The sequence below is a fragment of the Quercus lobata genome, chromosome 2 (genome assembly GCF_001633185.2).
Source record: "Quercus lobata isolate SW786 chromosome 2, ValleyOak3.0 Primary Assembly, whole genome shotgun sequence".
Lineage (NCBI taxonomy): Eukaryota > Viridiplantae > Streptophyta > Magnoliopsida > Fagales > Fagaceae > Quercus > Quercus lobata.
In genome coordinates this window covers 46,681,161-46,700,910 of record NC_044905.1, presented here as the reverse complement: position 1 = coordinate 46,700,910, position 19,750 = coordinate 46,681,161, and the positions used below count along the sequence as shown (strand labels likewise).

At 35.2% G+C, this 19,750-nt stretch overlaps 1 protein-coding gene across 1 annotated transcript; it reads right to left on the bottom strand.

Annotated features, from left to right (window-relative positions):
• Nucleotides 1-750: 750 nt before the first annotated feature.
• Nucleotides 751-12,001, bottom strand: LOC115975710. The gene is made up of 2 exons (XM_031096607.1): nt 11,110-12,001; nt 751-1,206 (listed from the first exon to the last, which is right to left on the bottom strand). The coding sequence occupies exons 1-2, from the start codon at nt 11,869-11,871 to the stop codon at nt 1,048-1,050; spliced, it is 921 nt and encodes a 306-aa protein (XP_030952467.1). The 5' UTR covers nt 11,872-12,001; the 3' UTR covers nt 751-1,047.
• Nucleotides 12,002-19,750: the final 7,749 nt, after the last annotated feature.

Below are 19,750 nucleotides of genomic sequence, written 5' to 3'. Positions count from 1 at the left end.
GAGTTTGCATTAGCTTGTGTAAAAATTCATGTCTATTTTAGTATAAGAACCTATTTTTTCTATTTTACATACTCACTTTATAAAATACCTCACATCAGAATATTTATTTTACACTACATTTTATTAAAGTATTAATTTTTTTTAAAAAAATTTTTCTTTCTCCATGCACATGTCAATAACCACCATCTACTCTCTCCTTCCATCTTCGAAATGCATTAAAAATAAATAAAAACAAAATAAAAGGTTAGTGAAATTTATACAATTACAATATTAAACTTGAAAATTCAAACAATTATACACACTAATGTGGGTCATTTTTAAGCAAAAATGTATAAATTTTACACTAATTATACACCCAATAATGTGAGTGCTTTTACATATAATAGAAATGCAGAGATGATTAAAATCTTTAATCTTCATTCCATCAAATGAGCCAAACCTGCTGTCAAAGTTTTGTACACCCAACAATATATAAAACTAATCTTGTCCCTCAATGGTTGGCACATCTTGATATTTTTAATAGAGACAACTAGAGTTCAAATCTCTTTCTCTTTCCTTTTAATTATAATTATTGAATTATCAGAAAAAACTAACTAAAATGAGCAGAGAGATGTAAATCTCAGCACCCAGCTCTCTGTGTAACACCATTAAGTAAATAAATATTCAGGAAATTAGTGTCCAGCAAAAAATATGCTCAACTGAGTGACACCCTAATGTACACCTTGTCACACATGTAGCACTCTCCCCATGTGTTGCATTAAGAGAGTTTATTATAAAAGACAACCTTGGCTAAATTGACTTAATTACTCGGTTTAACAGGGTGATTCCAAATAGCTTCCTTTTTTGAGTTACGCCATAAGTACCAGGATTTCCCCCTATCTGGACACTGTATTTTCTCAAATTAGCATGGGGAAGATTATATGGATATACATTCTCAAGAAATAAATTATTAAAAAGGAACAATAGCTACAAGATGAGAGGAATCCTTTTTATCATGCCTGCTCTACTGAAGTACAGTGATAAAATACAACGACACTCATCCCAAAATCACCACCCATACTTGGCCTGCGTTTCAGCTTTCGTGAGGAAGCCTTTTGCACGCCGCTCTGTAAGTTCCATCTCCTTCTGCTTCATATCATAAAATAAAGAACCAATTTGATGCTTCCTCTTGTGCAGCTTCGTAGGCTTCCCCTTGGTCGAAACAGGCTACAGGAGAAACATAATATAAGTATATAAAATGAGAGAGAATATAAATTTAAGAGCCTGTGAAAAGATAATCACATATGAATTCAGAAATTGTCGATTTAACAATCCTATAGGGAAAAGGATTAAGAGTCTACCACAAAAATAAATCCTATAACCAAATGAACTTGAATCAATTTTCAACAAATGAACTTGACGCCATGCTTCACGACAAAATTCTAGCTCACTAACCAGAGTTTTAATTTTATTTATTTATTTTGTAAAAACCATACTTTGAAGCTCAGTTTTGCTACTACTAAATACAAGTGAAAGCTTTTCACTATACAGTTCCCAATAATGCTGCTAATATTGCCATTTTGACAACTTCAACCCACTGATAAAGCTAGAGGAACAACTTAACTACAGCTTCAAGTTATGCTTTGGACAGTCACTGAAAATGAACAACTTGCCACAATTATTTCTCAGAGAAAGCATCACTAAACATTTTGCACCTATGTTGGAAAGTAGAACAAGATTGCAGAAAATTAAAAAAGAAAACATGGAACAGGCTCTCAAACCCAGCAGAATGACTAGGGACCAACTCACTTATACAAGGAAATAATCCTCCTCCCCTCCAAAATTCTCCTAACCTTTTCATAGTTTACCTCAAAATGCAAAAGAAAACAGTTTCCAAAAACTATTCATCTAGATGATTCCATATTCTGATAACATGATAATGAAAGCTGATTAAAGGAAGCATAACCAAGGAAACTCCAAAGTTTGACAAAATTGCCAGTCAAGAAATAGAGAATCCAAAACTCCTAGTATCTTTTATAAATAGCTCATTGCTTGGAGATGAGGTATTCATTGTCAAGATCTTATCCAACACTATTGACCAAAATGAGAGTGATGGAGGACAAATTAGGGATTTGCCTACGTATAGTTGTGGTTTGGTGGGTTTAGGGTTAGGAAAGAAGAATTAGAGAGAAATAAGGGCTGTTCAGGGGCTGTGTGAACACCTGTGAACAGAAACTCTAGAAAAAGAAGATGAAGAAAGAAAATAAAGAAGGAGAAAGAACCAACAAAGACCAAAGTGCCTATTGCTCAAAACACTCAATTTCATTAATTAACTCTATACATTGAACACAATATATATAAAGACTCTTGCTTGTATTAGTAGTAATAGGACTCTTAGTAGTAATAAGACTCCTAGTAGTATTGGACTACTAGTTTGACTAGTAAAATAAAACCTAATAAATACTAACTTGCACCCAAAGAAAATAGCCCTAAGATACTTAGAATACCCTACAAGATCCCAGACTCAACTAAATTACCAAAATACCCTTAATTCACAGGAGTTGCAGAAATTACAGATTTACCCCTGAATATAAAATTGATCATAACTAATAAAATAAAAACCCAAATCATATCATATCATATACTATATAATAAAAGTTGGGCTTAAAAACTGTGGTTGTGCAAAATGGCTTCACCATATTGCAGAATTTTTTTTTTTAGATTTTCAAAAAATATGTAATTTTTCTTCTTCTATAATTTCTAAGTTGATAAAAGTCTAAATTTGATTACAATCCAAATTCTTTATCTAATCCATCTCATCCTTATTTTTTAAGTGTAGTGTATTATAACAAAAAGCAGCAACTTTAAGATTTGATTACAATCCAAATTGCAAGAAATTTATATATAAAAACAACAACAAAAATTAAATATTTTTTTTTTTTGATAAGTAATAAGAATTCATAGATAATAAAAATAAAGACACCCAAGCACACAGGGAGTATACATGGGTGAACAAGTCAAGAACGAAAATTACAAAAGTCAAGTAAATCCAAAATAGAAAAAGGATGGTTTCTCCACACAGAGAACCATTCAAGGAAGGTTCGGATGAAAAGAAGCTTGAGGTCAGGCATAGCACGCTCAATGTCTTCAAAGCATCTACTATTCCTCTCCGTCCAAATACGCCACATCAAACAAAGAGGAACGACCTTCCAAATAACTCCATTGCAGTGGCGACAAAGCGACCTTGCCAGCAAGCAAAGAGCCCAACAACAGACAAAGGCATGACCCAACACACTCAAAATAAACCAAAAACCATATCCCATAACTCCGAAGCAACCGGGCAATTAAGGAAAAGATGGTCAACACTTTCACTATTACACTTGCACATATAACACCAATTCAAAATGCAAACCTTTCTTTTCCTTAGATTGTCAATAGTCAAACATTTCCCCAAGGCTACAGTCTAGACAAAAAAAGCCACTCTAGAGGGGATCTGCTTCCAAATACTTTTCCAAGGGAAAAATTGCTCACTATGGCCAACAAGAAGATGGTAGTATGCACTAACCGTGAACCCCTTACTCTTACAAGGCAGCCAAAATCTCTTATCCTCCTCGATTCCCCTTACAAGAGTGCTATAAATGGAGTTGATGAAGCTCCTGAAAGCTTCCAATTCACGATTATGCACCTCCCTACAAAACTGAATCTCCCAATGGAGGACTCCATTGGAGAACCTCATTAGATCCGCCAAACTTGCCTCTTTGCTACAGCTAATCCTATATAATTCGGGATAGCTGACAGCGAGAGAGGAAGTCCCACACCAACGATCTAGCCAAAAAAAAAAAAAAAAAAAAAAAAAAAAGGTGGGTTGACCTGACCTGTTAATAAGGTGGGTTGACCTAACTCGACCCATTTGACACACTTAATAAACGAGTCGTGTTGGGTTTTTTTTTGGAAATAAAGACGTGTTGGGTTGGCATGAATGTAACACAATCCAATTTAACCTGCATAATATTAAATATAACATCCATCTACAAATAATTTTTTTCACATCCCAAAAAGCAGTGCATACATTTCAAAGTCTTCAACCCACATTCAAAATAATATAGTTCAACAAAAATATAACATTTATCTAGAAATAAATTCTTTACACTCCAAAAGAAGTGCATACACTTCAACCCAATTCAAAATAACAAAGTTTAACAAAAATAAAATAACATAATTCAACAAAAATATAATATCCTTGGAACTCGCCAAATGCTAAGTATCAATATTGAAAGAATTTGAGCAAATAGTAGACTAATCCTAACTATGACCACGATTATCATCCATAGATTCTTTGTTGATGTCCAAATTCATAACATCTTCCACAAGCTCATCCAATTTTATTTATGCAAGTTCTATGCCAAAAAAAAAAGTATTATTAGTTCTAGGGTCTGTAAAGTTTCAATTTCCAATTATATCCCTTGTAAATTTTTTTAATTACTCACTTTTCTTTTTAAATTTAAAATATATGTTGGATATAAAAGGTATTTTACAAATCTAAAATAAAATAAATATTTATTTGTTATACGAGTTAAACGAGTTGTGTTAAGTAGGTCATTTCGGGTTGACATAAATAAATTGACGTGTCAAACGTGTCTATTGCAAGTTACGCGGGTTGACTTGCTTATGACATGTTTCTTATCGTGTTGCTTCAGATCGACCCGTTTATGACCCAAACCCATTAAGGCCCAACCCTAACCCGAAAAAATCCGTGTAGAATTCGTGTCGTGTTCGCGGGTTAGGTCGAACATTGACAACCCTAGTACTATATCCTACTTGAATCTGATCATAATTGAAATACTAATTCACATCAAATACCACTTCCAAAACTAATTAGATTGTGACTACAAAAACTTCTAATTAAAATGAACAAAAAAAATTAAATATTAAGCCCTATGTATATCACTATATCCTACTTGAATCTGATCATAATTGAAACACTAATCTGCATCAAATACCACTTCCAAAACTAATTAGATAAAGCGTGACTACAAAAACTTCTAATTAAAAATGAATTCTAATTAAAATGAATTACAAGGACCAACAAAACTAATTTGATAAAGACTAAGACACCTAAACAAAAAGGATAATACGCATACAAAACAAAAGACAAAAAAGGAGAAGATAATTTGATTACAATTGAAACACTATCCGCATCAAATACATCTTCTAAATATTAATGTTTTAGCTATTATATATATATATATATATATATTTTTTCAATCGAAGTCTCTCCCTTGGTTAAAAAAAAAAAAAAAAAAATCTCACTCCCTCTCCAAGAAGTGGTTTGACATGGAAGACATCACCACCACCGCAAGCAAGTATTTTTTTACACTCTACATGCACTTGATTTTTCTTTCAAATATGCATACTGTTAATTTGGTTGTGTTTATCGTTTGCAAGATTAAATAGAAAATCCATTATGAATTTACGACTATCATGATATGTAGATTCAGCCAAACAAAGAAACACTATTTTTGCGAACAGATCAAATAAGCAATGAACAATTGAAGGTAACCAATATAGTCATACATTTATTTTACATAATAAATTTGTAACAATCTGCTTCAATTGTGTACATTTATTTTACAATAAATTTGTTTCCAAGTAAAATTAATCTTCTTGATGAATACTTCAATAAACCAGGATGCTATTGCTGTTGCAAATTTGCAAAGACATGAAATACCTAGCAAAAACCCTGAGGATATACCTAATATCAAGACTAGTCTTCAAAATAAAATTGGATCAATTGTTAAAAAGACATTGAACAGGGTCAGCAGTTTGGGAGAGTTATTGCAGCCTTGCAGGTACGATGAAAAACTAAATATTATCAAATAAAAAGCCTTCAAATTTCAAAATGACAATTTTTGCACGATTACATGTTAATTATAGTAATTATATAAAAAAATATTATCACAATTAATATTTTTATTTACAAATAATTAAAATTAAAAAAACATTGTTTGTTCTATATAGTTTTGTACACTAATGAATTCCTAGAAAGATGATTGCCCCATGCACATATTTTGATTTGGCTTCACCATCAATAGAAATTCCAAACAAAGATACAAATCTAGATACATATGAAGCAGTAGCTCAATTCATGATGCATGCATGGACCATGTGGCGTAGCAATTAAAAACTCATTATTCCTTTCTTTATAATAATTATTATTGTTTTTCAAATAAAATATATATATATTTTTTATAATATTATGATAAAACCATGTAACATACGGGCCTTTATCTAGTTAAAAGCTGTTTTAACCCTAAAAGACTCATACTTAGACCATTAAAATGACACAACTTTCACTTCAATTGGACTTCACATGAGGACCCAATAAAATAATTCTTGAATAGGCAAATTTGCAAAGTTTCCATGACTTCATCAGAGTGACACTTTGGAACCAAGGCTCCAAAGTAATGTAACTGGGAAAGATGCCACACCCATTACTCACCAAAGAAGTTAAAAAGCAACTCAACAATGAAAACTCCAGAGTTGTCTATTCAAAAATAATAATAATAATAATAATTAAAAAAACTCCAGAGTTGTCTCAACTCTCAACTCATCTTCTCTGATCCCCACCCAAATACTCCAAACCTTGTTTACCACAAGGTAGCATTCATTTCTATGTTAAATCTGCCTCCCAAACTTTAAGATATCTGTAAAAGCAATGTAACCATGCTGCTCCATTTATTACTCTAAAGACATAATTTTCTCATCTAAGGTTCAATATTAATGACTACATCAAAGTAAAACCATCAAACGAGTACCAGAGTAAAACAATCAAGTAATTTTTGAGAACATGATGAATTCATTCTGCACACCACCAGAATACCTTACATGAATGAACATACTTCAACATTTTGTTTTCCAAAGTCTAACCATAAGGGTGGTCCCCAATACAGGCATCCTAATCATTCCTATACATACCTTATTTCCCATCCTATCAAGTCCCTAAAAGTATATGCCTACTTTCATTATATACATACCAGGAGACTATTCTAAGGACTTAAATTTACTTTTCTTCTGTGTGATATTACTTTTTTTCAAGAAAGGAGTTGTTGAATCTTAGAAACTAGAATATCATTTTGAAAATTTTTTATTGATCTACCATTTTTATACTTTCTGGAAATGATCCTGACCAAGGTATAAGGAAGATGCCAAGGCAACAACTCCCAGGTGGTAATGGATCTTCCATACCCCATTTAGAGAAAGCAATTTAATAGAATGGCAACATGGGTGGTTGTGTCATGTCTAGCATTAATTGAAGTATCATCTTTTGAGGGGTGGAACTCCAACTACACACTCAAACTTTTAGTACTGAGATTACACTTTGGATTGATACCTGATTTGTCTCCAAAGCATGACTTTTTCTATCATTATCTACATGTTTGTTGGGGCATGTGTATACAAGATGGAAAAACAAGATTGTATTTCACCTATTAACAACATTCTTAGAAATTGTATCTTATTCAGCCCATTAGTGGGTTACTTTAACTCCTTGCACGCATTATGTATCAAAGATTTCACAATGATAGGATATCAACTAACTATTTGGCTTATGTATCAAAGATTTCACCATGATAGGACATCTACTAACTATTTGGTTTTAAACCTAAACTAACTATTTGGTTTTAAACCTAACTTTTCTATGCCTAAAAGATCATCTAAAAACCTTTTTTTCAAGAAAAGATAATGATATCTTTTTTTTGATAAGTAATAAGATATATTGATATAAAGGGGACACCCTAGTGCACAGGGAGTGTACAAGGGAAAAGAAATCAAATACAAAAATTGCAAGAGTCTAGGAAATCAATAAAAGAGGGGAAAGATTTATCTTGCAAAGCAAACAACCAATCCCTTAAAGTTCTAAAAAAGAGAAGCTTGAGGTCTGGAATAGATTTCTCAATATCTTCAAAACATCTACTATTCCTCTCCCTCCAAAGACACAGCAATAAGCAATGAGGAATGATGGACCACATATAACCATTTCGATGACGACCAAAGCTGCCTTGCCAACACCACAACAGCCCCAGAACAGTGTGCGGCATAACCCAAGAAACTCCAAAAAGGCCCAAAACCATAGACCATAGATCCGAAGCAAAAGGACAATGAAGAAATAGATGGTCAACCAATTCACCATTTCTCTTACACATGTAGCACCAATCCAGAATCCACACCTTCCTTTTACGTAAATTATCAATCGTCAAGCATTTCCCTAAAGCAGCAGTCCAAACAAAGAAAGCTACTCTAGAGGGAATCTTCTGCTTCCAAATACTTTTCCAAGGAAACCCAAAGGAAGCGGTGCCAGCTAAAATTCTATAATAATCACTAACCAAGATAATGATATCTGTAATGCAAATCTTTGATTTTGAACACTGTATCACCGAAATATTCAATATTAAATGAGCATGAGAAGTGAATGCAATCCAATGTTGGGGCAAGGTTTTTTTTATTGGTTAGTTAGGCACCCCAATGGTTCTTAAGCCCATGAAGTTATCCTCCACTTTACAAGGGATGGAGGGGCCATTGAGCTAAAGCATATTGGCATGAAAATAAATCTTACATAAATTTATAAGGGGGAGAGAGAGAGTATAAGAATTTTTATGGTTTACGTCTACTTAGTCTCAAATTCTTCTAATAAAAAATGTATACCATATAGAGGTTACAAAATAAAAGTATACCATATTGGGGTTTATAGTAGAAATAAAGCCATATTATGGGCTGATACAATCTTATCATGAATATTATCCTCAATTCAGAAGCTTCGTAATTGGAGTAAATGCATCACCAATAGCACTATAAGAAAGTTTAATTCAAAGTTGGAATTAAAAGAGAAATAAGTTATCAAACTTTAATGCAATCCAGCTCTGAATGGATAAATAATATGATTATAAACCAACATACGGGAAGTAAAAGAAGATGCATTGAGCTTAAGTGACCCCTACCAAGAAAAGAAGATGTAGATATATAAAGAGGACAATGATGTGAGTTTTGGTTTCAAGATTTTCTTCCTCCAGTTTTCTTTCCCTTCTACTTCTCCCTCTCCCTCTCCTTCCTCCTCTAACTTCCACCCATTACCTCGCTGTCTATAATTAGTTGTTTCCCAAGAAAGAGGAAATCATATGGTAGCACACATTGCAGGCACTTAAGAAAAAGTAGTTTTATAGGAAGAGCAAATTAAATCTGTCATCAATCCTGTGTCTACTACTGGTTTCCAAGACTTGTCCAAGAAATTTTAATAGTTTCCACCTTGTAAGCGGGTGTCAACTGTGAACCTTTCTTTCATGAACTTCTTTCCTCGAAATATTACTACTAATGGTTTGCTCCATGATCAACCATGCAAATTTCAATAGCCTATATGATCCACACCTACCAAACATTAAAACCTGCATTTGAATCTTAAATTTCCTCACTCCCCCCTCCTTCCCCCCACACCAACCCCCCTAGCCCCCACCCCACCAAAAAAAATCCTCTTTTACAAGTGGATCATAAACAAGTCTCCTCATACAGCTGGAGCTCCTCCAAAACTAAATCCTTGAATCTAACTCATGTTTAATGCCATTTGGTTGCCCAATATTAGAAAATACAGAGAGGAAAGGGCTGTGCCAATAGTCCAATGGGCCTTTTTTGGTTTTACTTGAGTTTACTTATTTAATTTGAGCTTAATAGTAAAGCCCAAGGAGTCCAAGTCCAAGTCCTTATTAGTATTTTATTTTTAAATAAAGTCCTATTTCAACTAGGAATATGTATAAGTCTTCTATTTAAAGAGTTGTAATGCTTTCTAATGGAATTAATAATATATTTTCAGAATTTAAGAGCTATGAAGCTTTCGTTTATATTTTGCGTGATGCAACCCTCTCCAAGGTGATGCCAAGGAACCCTAGGGGGATGTTTGGTTCGCCATGATGTTACATTACACTATAATATTACATTATTGTAATCTCATTAATGTAATCTCAATACAAGAATAGAACATATTGTTTAGGAAGATGATGTGATATGTTTTGTAATTTTAGATTATGGTTATGTTAGAAAAAAATAAAATAAATCATAAACTTTAATGTCACATCATCGTAATGTCCATCAAGGGCACATCACAGCAAACCAAATGCCCCCTAGGTGTGATGCTTAGGAAGTCTAGGTGTGATACCTAGAATGTTATTTCTTCTTTAATTTACTGTTCACGGATTATTGTTCACAGCACTGGAACAGTGGCCCAAATTCTGATTTTTCTCCTTTGTTTCATCCCCAAACCCTACTAATCCTTGTCCCCTTTGGAAACCCTATAATCCCTAATATTTTCCAGCCTTTTCCTTCACCAAAACCTAAACCATTTAGCCCAATTGGGTCTTTACCCATTTAACCTAAATTTTTAATTGAGTTGGATCAAGACTTACCCAAATTAAGTGGATCATGGGTGGGTTAATGGATATGGGTAAAAATTGTCATCCCTAGCTGTGCCAAGAGCCTTGTAGCTCAACCAACACCTCTTGGTCTTTCCAATAAAGACATCCAGAGTTCAAATCCCCCCACCCCCAACTATCAAGGTATAAAAAATAAATTATGCTAGGTTTCTCTTTTTTTCATAAGAAGCTTGCATGACCACTAATAAAAGGATTTCGTATAAAATTAACATAAATGATATAACACACCACTAAGCAACTAAATTATATACAATGTTAGCAACAAATATTTGATGAATTAAGTTTAAAATTCAAAGATTTTTATTTATTTATTTAATATAAAACCACTAAAAAAAACCATCACGGCATCACCATTATATACCAATACCATAAATAGATACTTCCTTCAAACTAATTACCAATCTCTCTTCTTTTTTTTTTTTTAATCAATATAAAATTAAACTGTCAGAATTTTCTTTCTCCGAACATTAATAAGAGTGGCATGCCTATACAACTCAATTGTTCCACCAAAATTAAAATAAATTAATAAAGTTGCAATTGAGTTATAATCTCAAATGCATAAAAATTCCTTCCACAAGGAATAATGATTAATTAAGCAGAAAATTTAAAGAGCGATATGAAATTAAAAATGAAGAATGCAGCAGTTGGGAATTATTACCTGGTAAGAAGGCCCAAAAGCAATTCCAGTTAGCTTGACCTGATCCTCTCTCGGCCGATTCTTCATCAACTCATCCTGCTTGATCTCAACTATTTCTTCTGTAGGAATCTCTTTTCTCCCTCTCTTCCCCAGCACAGTAACCGCACTTTGTGAGGTCGAGCTCCCCGACACAGTATCACCCCAATTACTCCCATAAATGGCATCATAACTCAAATTCTCACCACCACTACTAACATATTGTGATTGATCATCCATATTGACATTCAGATTGTGATTGTGATGACTACCCACTTCGTAATTTGTTGCATAACAGGATTCGGCAGGGGGTTGGGGGACCTCAATGGTGGCTCGACGGCTCGAAAGAACGCCCAAAGTGATGGAGTTCTTGGGTGCCGGAATGCTGGACAAGAACGACTTCACAGACGGGGCTTCAGCGGCAGCCAAAGACTCGGATTCCTTTCGCCGATTTCTTTCCTTTTCTTCATCTTCGCCTTCGTCATCGTCATCCTCATCCTCATGGTGGGTTGATTTTATGGGAGGGCGGAATTGGACAACCCTTTTGGGTTGATGTTGGTGTTGGTTGGGATTTGGATTTGGGTTTGCGTTTGGGTTTGGGTTTAGGGATTTGGATTTGGGTTGGGGGAGGGATAGAAAGAGAGAGGAAGATTTAGGTTTAGGGAGAGAAAGGAAAGGAGATGATTTTGATTCTTCTTCTTCTTCTTCTTCTTCTGAAGAGCCGTAGCTAGCTAGCAAAGAGTCCATAGCGAAAGGGAGATCTTCTGTTTAAGAAACTAATAATCTTCTGTTTGTTATATTTCTGGTTTTCGGGGGAGAAGTGAGGTGTTGGTGGTTGTGGTTGTGCGTGTGGTTGTTTTGGGTCAACACTCAACACTCATCACCAGATCTCTCTAATTACGAACACTTCCGTTTTTGCTTCTTTTCTTTTCTTTTCTTTTCTTTTTTTTTTTTCTTTTTCTTTTTTTAATTTCTTCCACTTTGGCCGTAAATGAATCAATCCGATGATGAACAATTTGGGCTCGGCTTGATAAAAAACTTATTTATGTTTTTTTTTTATATAAAGAAGCCAAGCTTGAGCCTTAGTTTTAGGTTTGTTTAATAAACAAGCCGAGCCCAAGCAAAAAAATTTATTCACAAACAAGCTCGTGAGCTATTAGGCTTGATACGTAACAATTCAAGCATAGACTCATTTATAGATTATATATGTTAGCTAAATATACTCATTACACATATCTTAATAATGACATGACCAACATGAGAACACTACCTATATTACTTTAATTTTTTTCCTTCCCTTTAAATTGATAAAGAATCACTTTAGACTATAGTTACATTTAAAAATAAATAAATAATTAAGTAGGTCACATATGATCCTCCCTTATTAATCATGTAAAGTAAAGTTACGAAACATGTTAATATATTCTCATTCATAATAGTTACAAACATGTATTTTTTCTAGTTCTTCACCATCTAACGTGAATGTAAAAGTTGTATTTTGAACAATTATTGAAATTGTAGATAAAAAGGATGGATGAATGAATGAATGAATTTAATTATGTAAATTATAAATTTGAATAATAGCTAATCATAAGTAAGACTAGATGCATGATAAAATGAGTATAATATTTTCTTTTTCTTTTTTCTTAATTTTAGAGATTTAAGCATTTAGTAATGTAATTTTTTTAGATTTCAAGTTCAAAAACTTGACCTACGCTCAAGTTTGAGCTTGATATTAAGCTTGAGTTTGGCTTGACTAATTAATCAAGCCAAGCCAAGCCAAGCCAAGTTCAAGCTTTTTGGTTTTCCCACAAACTCAAGCTTAAACACTATTTTTAGGCTTGTCACAAGCTCAAGCCAAGTTCAAGCTTTTGATTTTTCCTGTCAAGTCAAGCTTGAACATGCACTACTCAGCAAAACTCGGCTCGTTTACAACCCTACGTCTATTAAATCCCTAGATCAAACCTAACCAAACAAGTCCAGTTTGGGCCTAATCAGTCTTGGTCAATCCAATCTGAATTAAGGTTTTAGGGTCTTTTTGCTCATTCTAGGGGAATTAAGGGCATTTTGGTCATTTTTTTGATTTTGGGGGTATCATTTTAATCATTTTACAGGTTTTGAGATATTTTTGTCTTTTAGAGTTTTCGGGGTATTTTTGGTCATTTTTACTATTTTTGAGAATTTTTGGCCATTTGAGAGGTTTTAGGATAATTTGGTTATTCAAGTGTTTTCGATGTATTCTTTGTTGTTTTGAAGTTTTGAGGCATTTTGTTCATTTTAATGGTTTCAAGTTGGGGGGGGAGGGGGGGTTATTTTGGTCATTCTAGTGATTTCAAGGGTATTTTTGTTATTATAGTGGTTTTATGATTATTTTCTTCATTTTAGAGGTTTTAGAGGTGATGGGGACTAAGTTAAGGATGTTCATCCATGATGATCGTCCACAGTCACCGCGTCCATAACTTGACCACGTCCAGGAAACCTTAAGAAGAGGAGAACAAGAACATTATACTTAGGAAACAATACAAGTCCCTTTGTAACAAGACTAGGTAGGTCATCCATAATACAAACATAAGGATGACCAAATAACACTTGGTGAATTCTACAAAAGGACTTCTCATAAACTTCCTTATGATCTGACCATAGTGTACTACTCTCAAAACGTGGAAGGAGTTTCTTGTAATTCACTCCACGTACTCCATTTACCCATTGTCTCTATTAACTACTCACATCACCCACGATGGTGGTGGATCCGAACAAGTAGACCTACTTCTAACTCTCTATAAAAGGAACAAGTCCTATTCACCCAAGGTAAGTACCACCATTCACTATTTTTCCCTTCAAATGTGTTCTAGGGAGAAAACTGACTTAACTGTTGGAGAGTCCTTGACTGGGTTACACCGGTCACCCTTGACAATTCTTTCTTTTCTTTTCAGGACCAAAAGCCATTAACATAATCTGAAGCATTCCAGCCTATTGATTTTCATGCATCATCAGTTGGTGGTGTCTGTAGGGATAATAAGGAAAAAAGTTTCTAAGTGTTAACTTCTTTGCTCTTTCCAAGACAAAAAAGTTGCATGGTTTGGACTAGGTCAATAGCCACTAGTCCAAGACACCAAGAGAGTGAAAATGCCTCTAGTCACCCAAATTGTGCACCAGTACCCCCAATGACCGTCCAACAACAGTTGTAGTCCATGGCCGCTGCAATGGCGGACTTGACGCAACAAAGCCAAGAGTTAACTAGAGAGAAGTTAATAAACGACGTCAACAGCAACATGGTGGAGAACGAGGCCAAAATTCAGAGAAAAATAAAACCAGATCTATATTTAATGAAAATATAGATCAGTTTTGTTGTGTTAAGAAAATTAGATCTGTATTTAATGAAAATACAGATCAGTTTTCTGTGTTAGAGAAATCACATCTATATCTAATGAAAATACAAATCAGTTTTTAGTTTAAAGAGATCTTTGACAATTAGTAGATTTTGAGATTCAAGAAAAAAAAAATCATCTAAGAGCAAATTTAAAGAATCAAGAATCAGAAATAATCAAACATGCATCATCAACAAAATTAATAGAGAAGACTAGAAGAAGAAAAGAAATAGACTACCTCATGCATGAGCGTGCTCTTCTTAGTGAATGAATATTTTAGGATTCAAAGAAATTTATTCAACTCTTTGAAGCCTAAAATACTTCGCTTACAAAAAAAGAAATTCCTAAAGAAAGAACCTCCAGAACGTCTTTAACGTAAGGGGGAAAGGAAAAGAAGAGAAGAGCCAGAAAGAGAGGGGTCAGAAAGCATGAAAAAGTGTGTTGAATTTTAAGAGGCATCCTCTATTTATAGAGGTGAGAATGCTTCGAAATATTAGCTGAATGATCAGAATACAAACTGGGACGCGTCCTTATCTCTAAAAAATCGAAAAAGGTAAGGTTCATCTCAATCCACAAGTCCTTAGGCCAGGCCTCGCATTTGTGCCAATCGGCACTTGGAAAGTGCCGAATGGCCCCTTGGGTGCCAGACCCACGTTTGAGTTTTGGTCCACTTTGGACTCATTTTTCAGTTTTTTTTAGCCGGGACTTGTACTTAGACGTGCTTTTAATCCTTATTTTAAAAATTAAACCCCTTTTCTTGATGATTCAAGTCTTTATAGTAATAATTATCTTATAGATAAATATGCCAACAAGTCTTAATTATCTACAATTTCATTGTTATCTGATTATCCTTTTTATTCTCATGCAAGCAAGTCTTATTTTGACACTAACTAACAACCAATCACAAAATTATTTAATTAATTTTAATTGTTTAATCAATTAGAATTAATTTAAATTAATAATGCGTTGTTGATTCCACCCAAACAAAATGCATGTTAACCATGCAAACTTGATCATGTGATATCTTTCAATCTGACGATCCGATTTGGAAATTAGGCATACCATCGCAACCATTAGAATCTCAAGATCATTTTTATGATATGCAATGAATGAATTAATGCATGTAATGCAAACATGAATTTTGGGTATATGAATGGTCATTCTAGTCATCTTCCTTGATTAAATTATGGGTGCAAAATCGAGTGTCTACGGGTGCCAAGGTTCCAATGGTACTTATTGACAATGGGTCTGCCTTGAATGTTTGTCCCTTTAGGACCGCCCTCACTGTTGGCCTAGATATGGAGACCATAATTCCTTCTCCCTTGACTGTAAGGGCATATGACAACACCTCAAGAAAGGTCATAGGTACTTTCAAGGCTCCTTGCAAGATTGGGCCAATGGAAACCATTATGGAATTTCATGTCATGGACATCACCCCAAATTACAACCTTTTCTTGGGGAGGGCTTGGCTTCACCTCAATGGGGCAATCCCTTCCTCGCTACACCAAAAGATGAAGATCCCATGGAAAGGAGGGATTGCCATAGTGCTTAGAGATGGTGAGATTCTAGCACCAATTTGTGGGCTTGAGGAAGAAGGAGGCGAGCTTCAAATGAGTGGCTTTGAGTTCGTGAATATGACTGACTATAGGTTAAAGGATGAAAGGTATGTGACCGACTTGTTCCCCTTTTGTAGCCATGAGGTGATTGCAATGATGAACAACATGGGATTCATGCCTAGTATAGGCCTTCGAAAAGAAGGAAAAGGGGTAGTTGAGTTCCCCAACGTCAACACTCAAGTGACTAGGGAAGGGTGGGGCCCATTAATCATTGGACTTAGGTTAGGTTTTATGAAAACATGGGGAAAAAGTTTGTATTGCAAGTTCTAGTGTACTTTTCAATATTTTCAATAAGATGAATTTTGATTTGGCTTACTTTAATGTGCCCCATAACTTTGCAATTCTGCACTTAAATGATTCAGATGAATTTGAAAATGAAATTAATAAACAATTGGAAAAGAAAATTGAATCTATGGAACCAATTCTTGAAACTATTAATTTGGGCAATGATGAGAATCCACGCTAAATTAAAATTGGCTTAACTCTAAATGAAAAAGAAAGAAAAGATCTTCAAGAACTCCTCATGGAATTTCAAGAGGTATTTGCATGGTCATATGAGGATTTGCTTGGAATTGACCCCGAAATAACTCAACATCATATTGATACTCATGATCACATGGTGCCCGTCTAGCAAAAGTTAAGAAGAATGAGGACCAAATCGCTTTTAAAAATCTAGGAGGAAGTCACTAAAAAATTAAAAGTAGGGTTCATCAAACTCTTACACCAAGCCGAATGGATAGCCAATGTCGTGCTCATACCTAATAAATATGGGAAGGTGAGGATGTGTGTGAATTTTAAGGACTTGAATAAGGAAAGCTCTAAGGATGACTTTTCTCTCCCTCACATTGATGTCTTAGTGGATAACACGGCAAGAAGTGCCTTGATGTCTTTCATGGATGTCTTTTCAGGATACAACCAAATCAAGATGTCTTCTAAAGATATGACTAAAACCACTTTCACTACCGAATGGTGAATTTATTGTTACACAATGATGCCGTTTGGCCTTAAGAATGTTGGGGCAAACTACCAAAGGATGGCTATAGCCTTTCTACATGATATGATGCATAATGAGGTAGAGGTGTATGTTGTGATATGATAGTGAAATACAAGGATAGAGGTAGCCATACCATAAACTTGAGGAAGTTCTTCGAGAGGATTAAAGAGCATAGGCTCAGATTGAACCAACAATAGTGTACCTTCAGAGTAACCGCCAAAAAATTGCTAGGCTTCCTAGTGAGTGATAAAGGGATAGAAGTTGACCTATCCAAGATTAAAGCCATATTAAAGATGCCTCCACTCAAAATTGAGAAAGAAATAAGAGGTTTCTTGGGTCAATTACAATACATTAGTCGATTCATTGCCAAGCTCACCTTTACTTGTGAGCCCATCTTCAAACTCCTAAGAAAAAATGAACCACATACATGGAACGATGGGTGCTAAAAAGCCTTTGAACTTATCAAGGAATATCTCCTCCACCCACCTATTCTAGGGCCTCCACAACATGGGAAACCCTTACTCCTATACCTTTCTATCATAGGGGATGCAGTTGGAAGTATGCTTGCACAAAAAGACAGTGACAAGAATGAAAGGGTCATATACTACTTGTGCAAGAGGTTCTATGATTATGAGACTAGGTACACTCCTATAGAAAAGTCATGCTTTGCACTTGTTTGGGCCGTATAGAAATTGAGCCATATTATTTCACCTTTCCAAATATGGGTGGTGGCAAGAATGGACCCATTGGAGTATCTTTTTGAGAAACCCGCTTTGAGTGGAAGATTGTCAAGATGGCTAATCTTATTGGTAGAATTTAATTTGAAGTATGTGGTTAGGAAAACTATCAAAGGGGGCGTCGTGTTAGATTTTTGTGCTGAGAATCCTATAGAGAGGGAAGATGGTAAAGAAGACTTTCCAAATGAAGACATTTTGGATGTTAAGTTAGGGACATGGAAGATGTACATTAACGGAGCAGTAAACCAATATGGGAATGGGATAAGAATACTCTTGATCACTCTCGAGGGATCTCACATACCTTTGGCAATCAAGTTGAACTTTGAAGTAGCTAATAACATGGCTGAATATGAGACTTATATTGCTAGGATGGAAGCTCTTTGAAAGCTGAGGGTAAAGGAGGCCAAAGTCTTTAGAGATTCAACTTTAGTTATAGCCCAAGCATAAAAGTTGTGGAAGGTGAAGGAGGAACACTTGAAGCCTTATCAACAATACTTGAAGGACTTGACCAAGACCTTTGACAGAATGGAATACACAATCATCCCTAGAGCTCAAAATCAATTTGCGGATGCATTAGCTACCTTAGCCTCCATGGTTGAGATACCCAAGTTAGTGTGGACACAACCCTTGGAGATTAAGAAAAGTTATGAGGAAGTGCACAAAAGGAAGACCAAAGCTTCAGTAATAACCATAGAGGAAGAGGAAGTTCCGTGGTACTACAAAATCATGAAGTTCTTGGAACTAGGGGCATATCCAGATGGTGCAAACAAGAAAGAACGTCGTTCCATTAAGATAATGGCAACACAATATATCCTATGTGGAGGGCAACTCTATAGAAGATTATATGATGGCATACACCTTTGTTGCTTGAAGAAGGGAGAAGCCAAGAGAGTAATGGAAGTTCATCAAGGGATTTGTAGTCCTCATATGAATGGAAGAATGTTAGCCAAGAAAATCCTAAGGATAGGGGTACTTCTAGAATACAATGGAGACTGACTGTGTGGACTATGTCAAAAGTTGCCACAATTGTCAGACACATGCCAAGTTGAACCATGTACTGCCTAGTGAGTTGTATAGCATGACTTCTCCATGGCCATTCTTGGTTTGGGGCATAGATGTGATTGGAAGGATAGCTCCTAAGGCTTCAAATAGGCATGAATACATTTTGGTAGCAATTGACTATTTCATCAAATGGGTGGAGGCAGCCTTCTACTCAATATTGAAGGCTAAGCACGTGGCTTGGTTCTTAGAAAACAACATATCATATGCTGGTTTGGGGTGCCCTAAGAGATCATTTCTGATAACGGTTCCCACTTTGAAGGGGAGGTTAGAAGGATCATGGAGTTGTACAACATTAAGCATCACAAGTCTTTACCATATCGACCACAAGCTAATGAGGCCGTAGAAGCAGCTGATAAGAATATGAAGAACATCCTAACCAAGATGGTAGTGGCATACAAAGATTGCGCTAAGAAGCTTCTGTTTGCCTTATGGGGTTATTTATCCGTGCGTTAACTAGGGCAACACCTTACTCTTTGGTTTATGGTAGTGAGGTGGTGCTTCCTATTGAGGTGGAGATACAATCTTTGAGGGTATTGGTGGAAGCCAATGTCCTAGAAGAGGATTGGGCTAAGGCGAGATATGAACAATTGGTCTTGATAGATGAGAAGAGGGCTAGGGCACAATATCATGCACAACGGTACCAAAAAAGGATTGCTAGGACATTCAACAAGAAGGTGAAACCGAGAAACCTTAAAGAATGGGACTTGGTCCTAAAGGTGCTTAGAGAGAGAATTTTGAACCAAGAGGAAAGATGAAGCCAGGTGGTTTAGGCCTTTTATCATTAAGAAGATCATGTTTGGAGGTGCTACATGGATCAAATTTTGGATGGGGAAGAGATGCTTCGCCCAA

What these genes read in the sequence shown, in the direction of transcription:
- LOC115975710 (XM_031096607.1), bottom strand. Translation starts at nt 11,871, where the DNA reads ATGGACTCTTTGCTAGCTAGCTACGGCTCTTCAGAAGAAGAAGAAGAA. An exon ending in CTTTTGGGCCTTCTTACCAG is followed by an intron (nt 1,207 to 11,109) that starts GTAATAATTCCC and finishes TTTCTCCTGTAG; the next exon opens with CCTGTTTCGACCAAGGGGAA.